General features: G+C 53.2%; 7 protein-coding genes across 7 annotated transcripts; 2 read left to right on the top strand and 5 right to left on the bottom strand.

Moving 5' to 3' along the window:
* Positions 1-343: 343 nt before the first annotated feature.
* Positions 344-2,255, top strand: PUNSTDRAFT_114556 (Clp1-domain-containing protein; the record flags this gene model as incomplete). The annotated part of the gene is made up of 9 exons (XM_007385287.1): positions 344-430; positions 482-625; positions 666-956; positions 1,007-1,253; positions 1,311-1,424; positions 1,476-1,576; positions 1,632-1,830; positions 1,883-2,084; positions 2,144-2,255. 9 exons carry the CDS (start codon positions 344-346, stop codon positions 2,253-2,255), a joined length of 1,497 nt encoding a protein of 498 aa, XP_007385349.1.
* A 225-nt stretch (positions 2,256-2,480) lies between these two features.
* PUNSTDRAFT_70976 (mitochondrial NADH dehydrogenase) lies at positions 2,481-5,342 on the bottom strand (the record flags this gene model as incomplete). The annotated part of the gene is made up of 18 exons (XM_007385286.1): positions 2,481-2,514; positions 2,571-2,741; positions 2,795-2,928; positions 2,986-3,096; positions 3,155-3,204; positions 3,257-3,353; positions 3,409-3,498; positions 3,552-3,635; positions 3,696-3,768; positions 3,831-3,904; positions 3,973-4,041; positions 4,092-4,237; positions 4,289-4,410; positions 4,466-4,550; positions 4,586-4,690; positions 4,750-4,843; positions 4,897-4,974; positions 5,034-5,342. 18 exons carry the CDS (start codon positions 5,340-5,342, stop codon positions 2,481-2,483), a joined length of 1,926 nt encoding a protein of 641 aa, XP_007385348.1.
* An 82-nt stretch (positions 5,343-5,424) lies between these two features.
* PUNSTDRAFT_121281 (uncharacterized protein) lies at positions 5,425-7,013 on the bottom strand. The gene is made up of 2 exons (XM_007385285.1): positions 5,809-7,013; positions 5,425-5,750 (listed from the first exon to the last, which is right to left on the bottom strand). Exons 1-2 carry the CDS (start codon positions 6,865-6,867, stop codon positions 5,484-5,486), a joined length of 1,326 nt encoding a protein of 441 aa, XP_007385347.1. The 5' UTR covers positions 6,868-7,013; the 3' UTR covers positions 5,425-5,483.
* Positions 7,014-7,100: 87 nt separating this feature from the next.
* PUNSTDRAFT_104522 (L-tyrosine:2-oxoglutarate aminotransferase) lies at positions 7,101-9,001 on the bottom strand. The gene is made up of 5 exons (XM_007385284.1): positions 8,790-9,001; positions 8,223-8,736; positions 8,065-8,162; positions 7,371-8,011; positions 7,101-7,316 (listed from the first exon to the last, which is right to left on the bottom strand). The coding sequence occupies exons 1-5, from the start codon at positions 8,941-8,943 to the stop codon at positions 7,203-7,205; spliced, it is 1,521 nt and encodes a 506-aa protein (XP_007385346.1). The 5' UTR covers positions 8,944-9,001; the 3' UTR covers positions 7,101-7,202.
* Positions 9,002-10,185: 1,184 nt separating this feature from the next.
* PUNSTDRAFT_70637 (uncharacterized protein) lies at positions 10,186-10,813 on the bottom strand (the record flags this gene model as incomplete). The annotated part of the gene is made up of 3 exons (XM_007385283.1): positions 10,186-10,306; positions 10,363-10,421; positions 10,469-10,813. 3 exons carry the CDS (start codon positions 10,811-10,813, stop codon positions 10,186-10,188), a joined length of 525 nt encoding a protein of 174 aa, XP_007385345.1.
* Positions 10,814-12,283: 1,470 nt separating this feature from the next.
* On the top strand, positions 12,284-14,248 carry PUNSTDRAFT_53454 (P-loop containing nucleoside triphosphate hydrolase protein; the record flags this gene model as incomplete). Its single annotated transcript, XM_007385282.1, has 9 exons — positions 12,284-12,357; positions 12,409-12,518; positions 12,570-12,876; positions 12,937-13,034; positions 13,083-13,215; positions 13,273-13,330; positions 13,380-13,494; positions 13,549-14,146; positions 14,204-14,248. Coding segments are annotated over exons 2-6 (661 nt in total), but the record flags the coding sequence as incomplete, so codon positions are not given.
* Positions 14,249-14,305: 57 nt separating this feature from the next.
* On the bottom strand, positions 14,306-17,560 carry PUNSTDRAFT_89087 (MFS general substrate transporter). The gene is made up of 16 exons (XM_007385281.1): positions 17,385-17,560; positions 17,291-17,328; positions 17,101-17,238; positions 16,882-17,050; positions 16,761-16,825; positions 16,611-16,701; positions 16,511-16,561; positions 16,331-16,453; positions 16,202-16,277; positions 16,059-16,149; positions 15,842-16,003; positions 15,719-15,787; positions 15,364-15,667; positions 14,704-15,309; positions 14,556-14,646; positions 14,306-14,505 (listed from the first exon to the last, which is right to left on the bottom strand). The coding sequence occupies exons 1-14, from the start codon at positions 17,513-17,515 to the stop codon at positions 15,279-15,281; spliced, it is 1,539 nt and encodes a 512-aa protein (XP_007385343.1). The 5' UTR covers positions 17,516-17,560; the 3' UTR covers positions 14,306-14,505; positions 14,556-14,646; positions 14,704-15,278.
* Between the last annotated feature and the right edge of the window lie 535 nt (positions 17,561-18,095).

Below are 18,095 nucleotides of genomic sequence, written 5' to 3'. Positions count from 1 at the left end.
AACATGTCGATGAAGATGCGCTCGCCTTGACGCGGACCTTCGGTTGTTTTGGATCTGGCATGGGCCGCAGGTCAGGTTTGCTTGCTTCCTGCCACAACCGACACAAGCACAGGCTCAAATCCTTGGTGTCAGACAACGCTCCGTACATATCTACATAGTAGAGGCTGTCTGCGTCAAAGAAAATTTCGGTTTGCGGCGCCAGTTCGCATCTTGAGAGATTACTATCACAACGCAGACTGTCGTTCTCTGCTATTTACATAGTCGTGCTCCACGACAGATCCGATTACTCGTGCCAATCAGCGGGTGTACGCTCAGCGATAACAGCAGCTACAGGCCTGTCAAAATGGCAGGCGACACCAAAAGCTGGTCCTTAGAACCCGAAACCGAATACAGATTCGAACTCGATCCTGGAACCAGCCTGGCCATCAAGGTGTGTCCATTCTTCACTTGCGCTTTGAAACACTCAGCGTATTTCTTCTAGCTCCTCACTGGGCATGCTGAGATCTTTGGAAACGAACTGGTGGAGGGGAAATCGTACGTGTTCGGCTTCGAATGCAAAGCTGCCGTGTTTACATGGAGAGGATGCACGATCGAGATGAGTTATCTAACTTCCAACACGAACGCCGTTCCCATCACTTCCGACCCCGATACTTACGCGCTCCTAGCACGTTACTGGTCGACCGTCCACGGAGTATGTGTCTGAGGAAACACCAATGTCAACATACGCCAATCTTCACTTCGCATTCGAGCAAATGCGAGTTCGAGCGCTGGCGGCGTTGCATGGATCTCCTATATCGGATGAAGAGGATGCTCCACCGAGTCTCGACCCTCCTCGTGTTTTGGTGCTAGGGCCAGAGAACTCCGGGAAAACTAGCCTGTGCAAGATTCTTGCTAATTACTGTCTTCGCTCTATCGAGGGATGGACTCCTATACTCGTGAACACCAACACAAGCGAAGTATATTGTTCAGTGTCGATTCATGCAGAATATCCTGACGCAACCATCAGGGCGGATGGGGCGTACCAGGGACAGTGTCTGCTGTTCCCCTCCACAGCCCTTTACCTACTGCTTCGCCAGCCAACCCCCTGGGAATGGTTGCTACATCAGCTCCTATGCACCTATCCTCAAACGCGCTGCTTCCTCTGACGTACTGGTATGGCCATGCGAATATGAAGCGCAACCCTCTGCTCCTGGACCGCATCATCCGAAATCTGGGCGAAAATATCAATGATCGGTGGGACCTCGATCCCGAAGGTTCGACAGTTTCTCATACGTCGGTTATCTAGAACCGATAAGATCATAGTCTTCTAGGGAGAGTTGCAGGGATAATCGTCGATACTCCCTCGTCGTTCGCTGCTAGTAAATCGGGGCCAGGTCAAGATCACCGCTTGACCCTGATTAAAGCTTGTGTAGACGCCTTCCGAAGTAATTCATACCTGCTATATTCTCAGGAGCCGCGAACTGATAGTGACACAGTCAATGTCATTGTTGTCGTAGGGCACGAAAAGCTCAATGTCGAAATGCAGAGGACGTTTGGCGATCGGGTGAACGTTGTCAAAGTTCCAAAATCCGGCGGTGTGAGTACAGGTTTGCTGATGCACATATGCCATCGTCAGTCTCACGTATGCGCAGGTCGTGGAACTTGACCAAGCATATCGAGACCGAATTCAAGCTTATCAGCTACACGCGTATATGTACGGTCAGAAAATTACGCCCCCGCCGGGGGTGACAGCACCCTCGCAAGGTGGAGAGACTATCGGAGATTTCACTCTTTCGCCTTCGTCTACAGTGATCAGCTTCGGCGATCTACAGATATACCGCATTGGCGAAGGTGAGCGTACTTACGACTGGGACGATTCCACTGTTCCAACAAATGACCATAGAAAACATGGCACCATCTTCGGCACTGCCAATCGGAGCAGCACGCGTGGTATCTGAGCTTCAGCCCATTCTCGTTGATCCTGCTATGCCAGGCTCCGGGCTATTGAATTCCGTGCTCGCGCTGTTGGCACCCCCGAACCCTGACGAGTCCGAGCGATACGATGAGGAAATACTCGATTTGCACGTTGTGGGTTTTCTAGTAGTGTGAGCTCCCAAGCCTTCGACCTTGTTGCTGCTTTGCCTTATTCTTCTGGACTGAACAGAACCGCGCTCGATATTGGGAACAAGAAGATGACGGTGCTGTCGCCAAGTCCAGGGTCTCTCATAGGCAAGACCGCTATTATGGGTTCGTTCGAATGGACAGAAGCCGTATAGTCATATGTGCTATATAAAGTACAATACAAAACCAGAAAATGTCCAGGAGCGTCGGGCGATCTGTTGAACACGAGACGGTACGACCCAGCGAGAGAACGCGCGAGTTCCAGACAGCGAATATCCTTGGGCCGGTAGTGTTGTTGCAGTATGCAACCGTCCTCTAGATTTCAGTTGCTACATTTGTGTTGTCTACGGTCAGGCTAGTCTATCAGATGTTGCAGTGCCTTACAATTTCGAAAGATCCCGGCCCCAAACGCCGCTATCCGAACCCAGCCGAGTCAGCGTACTGTACATGTGCGAGGTGAAAGCACTGACCGGACGATCCAATCAATCATGAGCAGCGCCCTTGTCCGGTTACTGACTTGCTCGCTCCAGTATATACTTCGCCAAGCATACATGGCAGCCAAGCCGCCCATGAAGCTGTATTTACCGAAGTCAAATACGGCAGCATTACCAATGTAAGCCAGGCTGCCTAGGTGGCGATAACTGGCATTGCATTCGTGAGTGGTAACTCTGATAGAAGATCGATCAGGGCGTACACGAAAGGTGAAGCAACCGCCTCGTCCGCCGTATACTCAGGGATCGCGTTCTCCGTCATCGTACGCTTCAACTTTGCAACCTTAGAGAGTTTCTTGCCCAAGTACTTTCCCTGCTGCGATGCTACTTGGGCAGTCTGAGTTAGGGGAGATCAATCAATGCAAATCGCATGGCGTTGGACAGCTAAACTCACAGCGGGCAACGCGGTGATGCGGTTCCCGATCTCTTGCAGAAGGACAACCAGCTCATTCAACGTGAGACTATTGTCGGAATCCGAGTCGTATAGCTTGAAAAGCTCCTCCACCTATATGACACTGGGTGTCAGGAAGGCGCCCAGCGCTACTGGGGCATCGCTACCTCACCTTAGCCAGATGGGGCTCGGTGAGAGGTATCTTGCGCTTGATGGCATTCACTGACACATTATGAGCTTCCCGACCGTGCGCGATGCTGCCAAGAGACTATACCCATAGTTCCCCATTCTTCAAAATCAATCTTGCCGTCTTTGTTTTTGTCCGCTTCGTCCACGAGCTCCATAAGATAGCTAACGATCGACGTCTCGCCCTTCAAGACTGGTCAGCATAACACGTCGGCTGCAGAAACAGGCAACGTCGCGCACCGTGCTAGCATCTCCAATGGCATAAACCGTTCCTAGCGGGGCACCTTTCACCCGGAGATGAGCGTCAACCTCAATGGCTTTCTTGTGAACCTGACACATGTTCAGCGCGGAGGCTAAGTAAGCTGCCTAGTCATGATACTCACCTGATTGGGTAGAAGAGACGATACACGAGCAGTAAAAGGGTTCATAGCAATCCCGGTAGACCATAACACAAAATTAGTGGGTATCTTCGATGATGTTCAAGGGCGATCAGCAAATGATCGAAAATGCAAAGGATCAGGGCAAACCTCGTGCTGCTCGGTCTTGCCGTCTGCTGTCTTTATGCTATACACTACCTTGTCAGCCTCAATGCCCGCAACACTGAGAACAAGCGGTACATGTCAGCAAGAAGGCGCTTCTTTCAGTTGATGATGAATCCCTACCGCGCATTCGTGATCAGGCCAACCCCATCTCGAGCGAATTTATTTTCCGCATATTTTGAGATTGCCTCCGAATACTGCGCGGAAATTTAGCAGCGTACAATCAATGGTCAAACGGTTAAGGAGAGAATTTGCGGCAACTCACGGTATTGAGAATATGAGACCGTGACTGGATGACGTGAATCGAAACCTCTTCACGACAGAGTTTTGGATACTGTACGGGTTGTAAGGCTTGTGAAATCTGAAGATCTTCATTCCACCCACATAATTCATCACATCTTCATTACAAAGGTCGTAGATCTCGGCAGCTGCTTCAACGCCGGTTGGTCCTCCACCGCAGACGACGAAAGACAACAAACGCTTGCGCTCTTCGGGCGTTGTGGTCGGCAGAGATGCCATCTCAAAATTGTCTGACTATCGTGAGATGGGTCGCATTATTACTTCGTATTCGGTATACGCACCCACAATCCGCTTGCGGATGGCACGCGCGTCCCCGACTGTTTTCAGTTGGAAACAATGCTCCAGGCCGCTGATGCCGTGAGTCGCCGAAGTAGAGCCAACAGCGATGACGAGTTTATCGTATCTGGCATATTCGGATGAGATCGTGACGTCTATCAACTGGGAACTTTGATCCTTACGGCACGTATATCCTCCTTCTGCCTTCAGGAGCGTCGACTTCTACCTCCAGGAGACGGTCGGACATGACGATATCTACCGCAGAGCCTGATGCATCATCGTAAGGCGTCGTTAGGTTACACTGAACATGCGCAACTCGCCTTGAATGTAATGCCCGCGTAGCCGCGCTATCACTTTCCGGAGCGGTTCTATGAGTGACCGAACTTGGACGGTACCAACGGCAGCAGCTGTGAGGGCGAAAGTTCTGCGATCAGGATCGTCGAAACGCTTGAAGGGTCATACGTACAGGGCAGGAGTGGAGTGAACGTCGTGAAGGTATCGGGCGCGATGACGGTGACATGGTAGTCGCCGGCGCGAAGGGTGTCAAGCACGCCGACTGCCTGCATATAAACTGAGAGCTGAAGTCATACGACACTTCAGAGAGGCAGCTCACCCCCCAACCACCCCCGACTATGACCAGCTTGGGTTTCTCGCTGATCTTCTTGGTTTCTTCATCTTCTTCGTCGTCAACCTGAGGCCGGGTGGGGCATTAGTGGTGGTCAGAACGTTGTGCAGTTGTAGGGGATGTACGAGGACTGCTGCGATCGGCAAGTTGTTGGGACCGCCTGTTTCTGGATGGAGCGCGAGGGGGTTGACGGGTACGCGGTCTATGTGCCGTTCGCTGTACGTGAACGCGTCGTGCAAGAAGATGGCACCGGTGACGGCCAGGACGCCCACGACGGACGACGTGACGAGATAAGTCGTGTATCGTGCTGCCTTCCGTAGAGTCCCGCTGGAAGCTTGGGCAGGACGGGTGGACGTGAATACGCGTGTGGGGGGTATCCGCCCATAGCGTAGCTGCCGGCCTACTGGCCCGACAATGCGCGCTCGTGAAAGCATCGCGCCTCGGAGGTCGAGGACTTGACCGTGGTTGTCGAAAATTCGCAGCCGCCAAGTCCTGCGCTCACCACGCGGCTGGAGCAAAATCATGACGTTGAGATCAGGCAACACTTCGTTCTATAAATAATACACCGCGTCCTCTCAATGCTGGAACCATTGGCTTCGTATCCGCCGTCCATCCGCTGGCTGCATCTCCCGCAGAGTAACCTCGTTCCCAGTCGTGCCTCGCACCACCTCCCAGAATGTTCCTTCCGCCGAATGACGCTCCTCCAAGTATTTCAACGACTGCACCGACCGCGCGACGGTCTCCTTGAACTCGGAGGTTAATGCAGGCGGATCTAGTCCCAGTTCTCTGGCTAGGCACAGATAGTGGATCCTGAGGTGCGCAAGGGATGTGGCCAGTTGAGCCTTCCCAATCCCGATTTCAGCATGAGCGTACCGCGAGGTTAGACGCCTCGTGACTCACCAGCAGCGTCACGAATTCCTCGTCGCTTCCTACCGCAAACACCGATAAGCTGAGCTCAAGTGCGCGGATGCCAGGCGACCGTCGGCTTATCTGCACGAAGAATTCCTCCGACATGGATGGGACGACCGTACAGCACAGAACCGCAGGCCGAGTCGCTTGTAGGACGTCTAGCAGCGCGGCCCTCGACTCCTCGGTCTCGTATACGAGCGCGGATATCCTGCGCACCGGACAAGTCAGAGGGAGACTTCGCAGTGCGATCGCGTCTCCTTCCGCGGATTCCAGATGTGCCCAGTTCACATCATCAGGGACGTCTTTCGGCCCGTACAAGCGCTGATAGACGCCCACTCCTAAGTGCCTGAGGCGGGGGAAGGCGCAAACGATTTGTGGACGAGAAAGAGCGGTATGAGGGACCCGTAGGGTGTGTACGTTGGGCCAGGTCGTGTTCGGGGCTATGGATATGAACTCTGTGCCAGGAGAAGCGATCAAGACATCTTCCAGTGACGAACGGAAGGGTTGGAGGAGTGCAGGAATATCAGAACAGCCGGTCACTGCGAGCCGCGCCCGTCGTACACCGCACATGTTCTTCATGGCCCTCATCGCTCGTGGTCCAACATCGCTGAAAGCAATGTCCAAGAGAGTGCGACACGCTTGCAAAGCCGTTTGTATACGTGGTTCCTGCAAAATGAGCATATCCAGCTTCCCAAGGCGAAGCGAGGTAATGTTGCAAGCATTCTCGAGTACGACCGCGAGCTTGGGCGCGCAGTCGATCACGCCGCAAGGGGTTGGGAAACCGACATCGTTGAGGTGAAGTGTCAAGAACGCGGGATCTTCGATCGTGAAGGAGCGGATGAGGGCTGCGCGGGCGGAACGTCCGGCGAGGACGAATTCGCAGAATTGGCGAGCTTGGTGGTCGCTGACGAGCGTCACGTCGCGGAGCAGCGCGGGGAGGACTAACCAGCGGGCCGTGTGACACGTCGATCCCAGATCGCAGAGAGATCGCCGGGATAGGAGGCCGAATATGTGATCGAGGAGTTCGAGATTGAGCTCAAGCAGCGGCATCTAAAACGTCACTGTGTGAGTACGCCGGGTCGCGAAGTAGCAGGTACCGCCGCTGCAAATTGCGCGCAGCCGCAGATGGTGACCGTGCTATGTTCGCATGCGTAGTGGACGTTGAGCGCGAGCCGACCGAGTAAAAGAGCGACGCGGATGAGACGATTTGCAGCAGAGGCGTTCGCAATTTTGCTTCTCTGCCGTGCGCGTGGCTCCTCGGCTAGGGAAAACTCCGTTGTGTAGCGGGGAAAAATATATATTACGATACATAAGTGCGAGAGTGTGTATACAATGCAATCTCTACGGGTACATATTCTAGACTGCTCTATATGATTAGCTCCAGCTCAAGCTGCCTTTTCGTCGCGGAAGAACTTCGAAAGTGTGGGGCCGAAGATGCTGAGACCCTGCTTCACCGTTTCCTCTGTCCCGGCGAACGTGGCACGAAAGTAGTTGAGGCGCTATGATTGCTTTCGTGAGCAAGGCGCAGAGATAAATGCGAGATGAACGCTCACTTCCTCGATCTGACTTTTCTGTCCTTCTTGCTTGATGGCGAAGATAGATGCGGGCATCATGACCAAACCAGCCTCGAGAAGCTCGTAGAACAGTTCTTCCATGAGAGCAGATGCATTGTGGGTTGAAGCATCGTCGTTCGAACTCTGCGCGGGAACAGCGCGAGGATGCTTCTGCAGGTTGACCTTGATCCAGAAGAACATCCCGGCCTGAGGGGGCGATATCTCAGCCAGTCCTGGCGCCTTAGCCTCCACTTCGTCCTGGAAGGTCTGCAGGAACGCATCCCGCCGACGCTTGTAATCCTCGCGGAGACTGCTCAGCCAGCGAGCGAAGCCGTCGACGCCCCATCCGCGCTCGCCTAGCAGTTCGAGGACGAAGACTTGGCCGAAGCCATGGGGATGCATGGTGGAAGAGTCGGTATATATGACGAGCTTTTCGGTGAACAGAGGGCTGGCGGTGATCCAGCCAAGGCGCATGCCTGGCGCGAGAATCTTGCTGAAGCTGTCGATGCGAAGCACGCGCCCATCGACGTCCATTGAAAGGAATGATGGGGTGAACTGTTTCGCATAGCGGGTCGCGAATCCAGGCTCCTCTGGAGAGAGCCCAGCTGCGGTGATCTCATACTGCAGGAAATAATATGGATCTGCATATTCAAATCTGAGCTTCTGGTCAATGCCATGAACGTGACTTCCTCACCATCTTCAATGATGATCAAATCCCATTTCCTGCACAGCGCATAGATACGCTGCCGGCGCTCCAAGGTCAGGGTGGACCCTGTGGGGTTTTGGCCAGATCTGTAGAATGAGACCGAAATAATCAAGATCTCCTCTTCGTTCTCTGAGTATAAAGCTTACGGGGTAAGGTACAGAACATGGGGTTTGCGGCCGCGAGTTGCCGTATTCCATCCTTGCATCAGAGCGTCCAGCTTGTCCGGAATCAGCCCTCCCGCATCAATTTCTACGGGAACCCATCTGATTCCGTGTGGCAACGCCGCGTTCGTGAGCGCGCTAAAGGTGTATTCATCGGCCAGGAAACTATCGCCATGCTCTCCAAGGAGGCGGAAGCATTTGGTGACGGCGTCGAAATTGCCTAGTGAAGGGGTGACGCGGTGGTTTGGCGGATGGTGGAAGATATCCGTGAATTTCGCGAGGACATCCTGGGTTTCTGGCAGACCGGCGCCTGTCGTGTACGCCATCGCCTTATTCAGGCTGACCCTGCTCGAGCTCGGTCCAGGGTCATCCCTGGAAGCGCCGATAATCTGGGAACCGCCTGTGCCCGCCCGCCACGCCCGAACAGGATCCTCGGAGGCTATCGAAGGAATCTCGAACTCCATCTTATGAATGGGGTACAGAGAATGGTGGGGGTCGCCTGGTAATGTTTGTTAATCCACAGCATACGAAATGTCTATGGAGCGAGCGTACCATTCGCTAGGCTGATAGCGCCTGGTTTACCTTGGGCGACTTTCCATATCGCCTTCATAGGGTTGGGCAACCGGGCCCTCGCTTCGATAGAAAGGTGATGCGAAAGATCGGGAGGTGAATAGCTCGGGGACTGGAAGCTCGGTTCGCCAGGCATGATTAGTATGTCGCTCTAATAGGTGTTTATCCACCAGTTAAATAGTTGGATGGTTAAGAGGTAGGGCTGTTCTTGCTTGTCCGCAAGACGACGTGCATTATATATCGTTCCGTCATGCGGATCTCGACCCCAGTCGGCAAATTTTCTGGCATAGCATGATCCGGTTACGCGTGAGGCACCGTCTGATGTCCGATGAGCACTGGGCGCGATCTCTCCTCACCGCGGTCACCGCAGAAGCCCAGCCCCTCCGCATTTGTCGCAGGGCACAACGACGTGTACGTAGTAGGCGTATACAAAGCCAGGATAACGGTTTCTATACGCCAGCCGGGTACGGGCTGCCGATAACCTAATTCCGACAGCTTAGAGCATACGACGAGCACTGAATCTTACGCTTCTATGCATAGCAGTCACAACTCTGCAACGGTGCGAGAACGTCAATAGAGCGTTGTCAAAAGATGTGGAATGGCCAGAGTTCTGCTGCCGGCGCAGCTTGGGCGGTGCGACGCATGCCACGCGTTTAGGGAATACCCCGCCAAGACCGGCGGCGTCCCGACTCAAACACGATCTACCTTCACCAGGTTGAGCTTAAGGGAGAAAGTTGCTGAATACTAAGCAGTTTCAGATCTAGGCACCGCCCCCTTCTAGGACCCTGTTTGTGAGCTGAAACCAGACGATGATGCCCCCGTCATTCGTGAAATTGATCATTATAAGGCTATCCTCGACATCCCCGCACATGAGCTTGTATGGACTCTATAACTAGGAGGGGTTATCTTCCACGCGCCACCCATTTTCTCCAGTGAACACAGCACAAAGCCTCGCAGCGCAATGATCACAGGGAGCGCGCCCGACAGAACACTGATAACACGCCGAGTCTTCCGAGCTCCATGTCAATAGCGGCGTGAGCCGATTCGCCAACTCGATTGCCAAATTACTGAATGGTGACGGTGAGCATCTGGACAACGCCATCCTGGGATATGCCTGCGGAAGGAGGAAAATCAATTACGTGGTGGTTAATGCGGACGTAATCCATCTGAATTGGCTTACCATGGTTGACGGGGAGCCCATCGATCGTAGTACCAGCTGTCAGCAGACCGTTCTGCACTTATAGCTGACGCCATCGTGAGACGTGCCGTCCGGGTTGGTGGCGGCTGATACAATTTTATCGCTAACGCAAGTGGCACGGTCATGACAACCAGTTGCTTTCAGCACAAAAAGGATACATATAATGACGGAGGTTGCGACTTACCGGCCTTTGTTATAACCGTCGTCATCGACCGTATGGTGTTGGCTCAGGTCCTTCTCTTCAGAGACGGCTAGGAAAAGCGCGCCGCTGTTTGCGCTGGGTCCATCCTGGCGGAACATCCTGTGCATATACGCTGGATGTGAGATCGTGCATCGCCTCGCGGAGAGAAATCTTACCTGAGATGATTCCCGCCAGTGAGGCTCTCCAAGCAGGTGCCAATGCCCAGGAAACTCACCTGAGCTAGGGTCATTCAACGATCGGCAATCAGATAGATTTACGTACACCGAAATCATCCCTCATCTCAATGGTCTGGTTCTTGGACCCATTGCCATCGCCCAAATCAGCAGTGAACAGTCCACCGCCATGTTGGCCGAGACATTCGATCGAAAGGCCAAGCGATTTCATGTAGTTTGTGAAGCCGTCGTCCGTCAGAACCTCTGGCGAGGAGTTGGCGGAAATGATGATGTTAATAGGTTCCAGGACTCCTCCACCATCTGCGCCCATCTTCCCGCCGCCCAGATGAGGATCAAGGAAGTCCGTGGCACGCTTCGATGGTGCGGGCAAAGCCTTCACAGCGGATACGAGCGCCGAGAGCAGCAATAGTGAACCATAGAGTAGACCGTACATTAGGAAATTAGCGTCGTCGAGGATGAAGTAGATGCAGAGAACGCAGGTCTCAGAATAGTGCGGGGGACGCCAGGTCCTGGAGAATGTGAAACCACGAAGCTGCAGCAATGGGATCCTCACAGAGAATGCACGCCTGTTCTTGAACCCACTACCCCCTTATAATCCCGTCGTCAAGGCTTGACACGTGTTGTTCCAACGCCGGCCACCGGAGATGGGACTGCTAATCCCCTGTGTCGAGGCTGCGAAGACCGACAGCATGGGGTTCTCGGTTTGCGCCTATGTTTCATCGTGGCAAACCTAGAGATCGGTGATCGTCCACCCCAGCGTTCGTCAAGTCCCAGAATTGAGTCGATCGATAGCTAGTATGATCAGAGTGAAGCTCCTCAGCGCGATGTCACACACACGAGTTGTAAGTCGTGAACGTTTGCAATGTTCTGTGGACTGGAGCCAATTTTACGGAGACGGAACGATCGCGTCCTTCACTGCTTGCTTACCTGTTTGATGACAACCGCCAACAGCACCAGCATCACAGCAAGAACGGCGCCTTTGTCACGCGGTGCATCCATAGCTAGCGTACCGGCGGTGATGTGTCTGAGCGATGACCGAAACCAGGCACAGAAATTCTGCTAGCGTTGGCGGACGCTTGGGGCGAACAGATCAAATGCCAGGATCGACTCGTTCTTCTCGCTCTTTACCAGATCTCCTGACAAGAGACGAGCATGTATGCTCCCTCTTCGTGATAGGGTGAAATATGGGTCGAGCGATGGGGAAAAGTCTACGCAAACCTCAACAGGTAACATGTTCAAGGTGGGCGTGACTGTGACTATTACATGACAGAAACGATCACGTGAGGCATCCGCGCGCTCATTTCCTGGACCTCACTGTCAGCCCGCGGTGTTCCAGCAGTTCAGCGCTCGTCTCTTGACATATCTGTGCACTCTCCCACCCCATTACTCACAGCGAACGACTCTTATCTTGTGCACTGCGCGTCTCACTACTTTGAACGCGTCCTTATGATGACAGAAGTCGACGTACTCAGGAGTAACGGCTTGCTCGGGGAACCGTCGTTCCCGCATGCAGAAGAATCGCGTATGGACGCGTCTGACACTTTCCAGCACAACGGACTGCTCGTATACCCGGATGAACAACGCGAATTACACGTGGATAACGAAGATACGGGTACGGGTCCTTCGACTCAAAACGGGCGTGATCAAGGTAAGCGTACGCACGCAGTTATGACCCGCGCGTTTTTTTGACAAATTCTATCGAAAGAAGGACTGCTCGCCAATGGCCTGCTTGGAGAATCCTTTCAGTGTCCTGCATCTGCTTCGGAAGCTGGTTTCGGGAGCCTTCAACCCTCCCTTCTTTCCGACTCACAGGACGACAGCCTCCCGTCATTATCCGAAATCCTTCGACCTTACGCTCGTAACGACGCTGCGAATGATCACGCCCGTACATCCCGTACATCTTGGTTCGGCGTGCGAGCAACGACTTACGATGGTCAAAGTCTCAACATCAAACGAAAACGCCGAGGGCCAACGCAGGTATTCCCAGCAGACTTTTTACTGGTGTAATCTATACTGATTATTGCGCAGAGAGAAGGAGCAATGTCGTCATCCAGCCGGATGAGCAAATTGCTTGATGTCCCGATTCACCGCCTTATGGAGGAGCTATCCAGAAAGGAGGCAGAGAGCTTAGCTTTGATGTCAGCTCGATGTTGCTTCCATCGGTCTCCGAGCTGACACATTAGTCACAGTGACTCGTTGCCAGGACGAACAGGGATTGAACCCGCATCTAGCTCGGCGATGCCGACTCGTGATCTGTGGACTGATCGATACAAACCGACCCGGTTTACCGATTTAATCGGCGACGAGCGCGTGCATCGCGAGACTCTAGCATGGGTCAAACAATGGGACTTCTGCGTGTTCGGCCCCCAGAAGGTGATTGGGAAGAATAAGGGCAAGAAGAGAGCAAGGGATGAGTGGTCACCCAATGCGGGATCCAGCAACCAGGATCAGGATTGGGAAGAGAGCAAGGACGAGTGGAAACGTCCAAAAGAAAAGGTAAGGAAGTGTATGGCATACCCACAATTTACTAATAATCATGATTGGAATCATTCGTAGCTCTTGCTTCTTTCAGGTCCTCCAGGCTTGGGGAAAACAACCCTTGCCCATGTCGTGGCCCAGCAAGCAGGCTATAGCGTCTTCGAGATCAATGCTAGGTAGTTAGCTCACCTCTCTTTTGCACATAGTTCGTTCATGTTCCTTAGTGATGCTCGTTCGGGTTCTATCATTGACGACCGGATAAAACCTGCGTTAGAAGCAGGCGCTGCTGTGGGTAAATCCAAGCCTTACCTCGTCGTGATAGACGAAATAGATGGTGCTACTGGAGCCGGAGATAATGTGCGTCGTCGTGATGTAACTCTGGAGTAGGTACTGCTCGCTGATACTCTGGCTCAGGCAGGGTCATTTGTGCAAAAATTGATCCAGCTAACATTCGATAACCCCAAGAAGAAAGGTACTTTCGCTCACACATCGCTGAATACGACTCTTACGTATTTGGCAAGGCCGTAATAACAAACCCGAGCGTGTTCGGCCGCTCCTCCGGCCCATCATATGCATCTGCAACGACCTCTACGCCTCCTCCTTGACCAAGTTACGACAACACGCACGAATAATTCGGTGACTTTGCGCATCCCAATTCTTGCCAGCCTTTGTTTATACAAGCACTTGCAGGTTCAACCGTCCAAGCGACGTTCATATTGTGAAAAGACTGCGATGGATTTGCGAGGAGGAAGAGCTTAAGGCTGAGGCCCGTGCACTCAGTGCTCTTGTCGGAATCGCGAAGGGCGACTTCCGAGGATGTCTCAACACATTGCAATTCATCAAGGCCCGCAATCAGGAGGTGTCGGAAAGCGTGGTGCGCGCAGCCACCGCAGGGATGAAAGAAACCGATAGCTCTTACATGTCTGTTCTCGGCGATCTCTTCGCGCCTATGACTCGCAAACGTGTCAAAGAGCTGGCCATTACGGAGACGGAGGAAGCCGCATATGTGGGCAGGCTCAGCCGTTCAATCGAGGCCTGCGGCGCAATAGACAGAATCGCACTAGGCTGCTTCGAACACTATCTCAACTTGCGAAGGCACGATGCAACGTTCGATCGATACGAGAAAGCGGAAGAATGGCTGGTGACCTATGACATGCTGAACGGCGCCATGCGAACGGAGAGGGAGTATGCGCTAATACCGTATCTTCCATACTCGATGGTTGCATTCTATCCACTATTCCATGAACGAGGGGGTCCAAAGGTGGAACGACCCAAGGTTGACTGGGAGGTGAGCATACGATGCGATCGTAAGCCGAAGGACGCAGATTAAATCCGAGTTTTCCAGAATTTCCTTGTCACTCGGACAAATGAAGAAATCTACAAATCACTATCCAAAGGCCTCCGAATGGCTGGCGCTTCCCGCAATGGGGACTACAGACACCTAGCCAGCGACGAGGTCCTACAATTGGAATTCGCCCCTCTCATCAACAGAATCATCTCCCCCCCACTGCGGCCGGTGAACAGTCAAGTGATCAAGCCTCAAGAGAAGGCTCTGCTTTCTCGACTGGTCGATGTCATGGTGTCCTTGGAATTGCGTTTCGTTCAGGAGAAGGATGACGACGGACGTCTTGTTTACCGACTCGATCCGTGCGTACATGTTGCCTGTATGGAATGCTCTCCCTCACTCAACGTCACAGACCGGTTGATGTATTCGTAACCTACGAAGGCAAACGCGCCGCGGACCTGTCTGTTTCCCGTTACGCGGTACGGCACCTTGTTGCTCAAGAGGTGAGTGCATGAGTCAAGATTCAATATCAAGAAATGACGTCTAACTCTTCCGCAAAGATCGATGCGAAATTGATCGCACGCCATGCTGAGGCGATTGAGAGGACTAAGGCAGGCAGATTTGACTACTTCGGTAGCCGCGCCTCACATGCCAACCACGATGGTGCCGAAGACGAAAGGCCTGAGGGAGCCGATGACGACGGGGAAGCAACCCTGGTACAGGCCCCGGACCCAGCGGGGCCGGCACTCAAACGTTCCAAGACGGAGCAACAGAAGCTGGACATCGCCGACAAGGTACGGATCGTGGTGCGAACGCACGGAGGTGAGCTCATACATAGTTGTTATAGCCCCCCGTCGACTTCTTTGGTCGACCGATCAAAATCGCCCCTACGACTTCGTCGAAACGCGCGGTGGCAATTAAGAAATACAAGGTTAGCTATCGCTTCAAGGAAGGTAATTCAGCAGCTGTCCGCCGGCCGGTAAAGGTAGCATCATTCCTATGATCTGAGCAAGTCATGGACATTCCGACTCTCGGTTGCGACTGTGTAACACATGTGTTTCTGTAACTTATATGTATGACAGTACAAGACCCTTCCATCCGAAGTACCAAAGCGTTTGAGCTATTATATACCTAACTATAGAACGTAACGGAACTCCTGGTTTTGCCTATAGGAACATGCGGTAAGAGTACCGTCCGGCTAGTAAAGCGGAAACACATACCGATCTGTCAAGTCCAAGAACACGCGGTCAACATGGCGCTCAGTAGTTGTCCCATCCTCCTTAACAGAAGTCAGGTAAACATCGTCGTAGCTGTCCGTTGTAGTCCCAGAAGCGTCGCGCCGTTTGTTCTCCCTCGCGAGTACGAAGCGGATCACGAGGGCAATGATACCACTCGCAAATGAGCAAGCGGCGATGATGGCCCAAGGGACGTGATTCCGTGGCTGATATTTCTTCTTCCACATGAACGGGCCCGCGGCATTACCGACGGCGTAAGCGCACAGGACGATGGCGTTAACGGTCACACCTATCCATGCGAGTGAGATACCATCCACGACGTTCATCGGCGACGACCTACGTTTTGTATGTCCGGCCGTGGTCAACGTCACCCAGGACAGGATGATCACAAACGGTACGATTTCCGTGACTGGAGATCACCATTGATTGGCATAGTTAAGCGGGGCATCGTGATCTCACGTACTTGAGATCCAATAAGAGAAGAGCAAGCCAACGCGGTTATGTGACGGCAGCGTGTTGACCAGGATTGCACCGAGGATGGCTGGGACGAAGAACAGAACCGCGGTATATCCACGTCCATTCTTCCAAGCAGTAGCAATGGTGACACCAGCAGCGATCGATATAACTGTTTACATGTAGTGATCAGTACTGCCAGAACGCGCGGAAATGATTCATCTCACTTTCTACTACGCCGTCCACACAGCCGAGGAGGGTCGTTTGGATGGGCGTGAAGCCGAAGAGGTTGACAATCAGCTGGCGTTGGTTCGAGAGCTGGGGTACCGTGAGAACACGGAGTACATAAGCTATAGACAAAGAAACTCACGGAGTTTGTTATGTTTTCTATGGCAGCGAAAAGCGCAAACAACCACGTCTTTGGATCGGTGAATGCCTCGATCATCCTGCAATGAGGCCATAAGACAACGTCGGCTAGCACAACGTGTAGGCCACGCACTGCTCTCGCTTGAACTTCTTATTCTCGACGCCAGCTTGGTTCGATTTGATACGCTCGATGGCCATGACACGTTCGTCGGGCGTGAGGAAATGCGCATTCGTCGGAGAGTCTGGGAAGAAGAACCTGGGTTCAATTTGCATCAGCTACCTTGTCAGTGGGGCTGCATGCATTCGAGCGTACCAGAATAATACGGATGTGATTATTGTCAAGATGCCCATGATGATGACCAGCCTAAATCAGTTCAGTCAGATGTCATACATGGATTCACGAGCGGAAGTACCATTGCCAAGGCATGACTGATCCCGACTTGATGTGCAGCGTACCGAACGCGAGGAAACCCATTACGATGATGGCGGAGCCGTTCATTAGAACTGTCAGAAGCTATGAGCTTCGAAATCGTACAACATCCAACGGAAAACGGAAGACGTACACCAGAATCCGGTCCTCCGCGTTTGCTCATCCCGAGTGTAGAACATCGAGGTGACGAGCATGAACCTAAAGCACCGCGTCATTGACAAGCCTTGGCTGATAGCAATGGTTCATCTACGTACCCTGGTGTGATCGCGCCTTCGCACATACCAAGGATGAACCTGCAAGCGAAGAGGGCACCGAAGGATTTGCACGCAGCGTGGCAAGCGAGAGCAACACCCCAGATGAAGATGTTAACGCTCATCCATTTGCCAACTGGAAAGCGTTGCAGGGCGAGGTTCTGCGGGTACTCTATACGTCGTTCAAACAACCATCGCGATCTTCGCTCTACCAGCACTTACCAAAAACCAGGAATGACAGGTAAAATATGGTCCCCAGCCAATTGAACTGGTTCTGATTGAGATGCGCGTCTTTGATGATGCCCAAAACCGCGGCCTGGCCGAGAGTGGTCTTGTCCGCGTACTGTATGAGATATAGAACTGAAAGCGCCCGTCAGACCGCGCACCCCACTAACGCTGAGCACGGACATACCGAACATCAGCGGCAGGATGTGCCAGTCGATCTTTTTCCTGGTTCACTATTAGCATGAACACTGTATGCTGTATGAATACGTTTGGCCACAGACCTGATCCGCGCCGCCTCCTCGGGTGTCAGGATGACCTCCTTCCCAGCAGTCAACTGGGCCGCAACATCGACGTCCTGCACGTCGGCCTGGATTGGTACGTGCTTTTCGTCCAGTGAGCCGATGTTCGACATGGCGTCCAAGCGAGGGGAAGGAACCGAGGAGGGACGGAGTGCCGGGCAATCGACATCGAGGCAGCCAGACCGGTGTTATATACGTTGTTGGTAAGAAGCCGGGGCGCCTACGAGGACCCTCCGGCGAGGTCGGAGATTCCCCAGACGCTGGACGTTTCGACTTTGGTTTCAGCCGCCGCGGATCACAGCCACGTCTCCGCTCTCTGATTTGCTTCCGCGACGTTCTCGCATGCAGTCCCAAGCACCTGCATAACGGGCGGCAGCCCATGCACCATGTACTCGCTGCAGATCATCCGACTGCGCAGACGCTGACCAGCTTTCTCTGCGAAAGAACGCGCCAACGAAGAGCTTTGACTTGCATTGGATCCACCCGCGATGTTCTCATGCCTCACCACCTTCCTGATCGCAGAATTCTCGAAATGCTGTCAAGGGCAGTCTATGCGACGGCATGGTAAATCGCGATATCTTCGCTTCCGTCCGTTGATAGTAAACCTCATGTATAAGGCACACTCCTTCACATCTACCAACGATCTGTCGATAAATGGGGTTTTCTGCCGCTCATTCATGATCATGGAGTGCC

Source organism: Punctularia strigosozonata (genome assembly GCF_000264995.1).
Source record: "Punctularia strigosozonata HHB-11173 SS5 unplaced genomic scaffold PUNSTscaffold_9, whole genome shotgun sequence".
Classification (NCBI taxonomy): domain Eukaryota; kingdom Fungi; phylum Basidiomycota; class Agaricomycetes; order Corticiales; family Punctulariaceae; genus Punctularia; species Punctularia strigosozonata.
The sequence above is the reverse complement of the archived record's forward strand: the minus strand, read 5'-3'. Positions and strand labels throughout refer to the sequence as shown.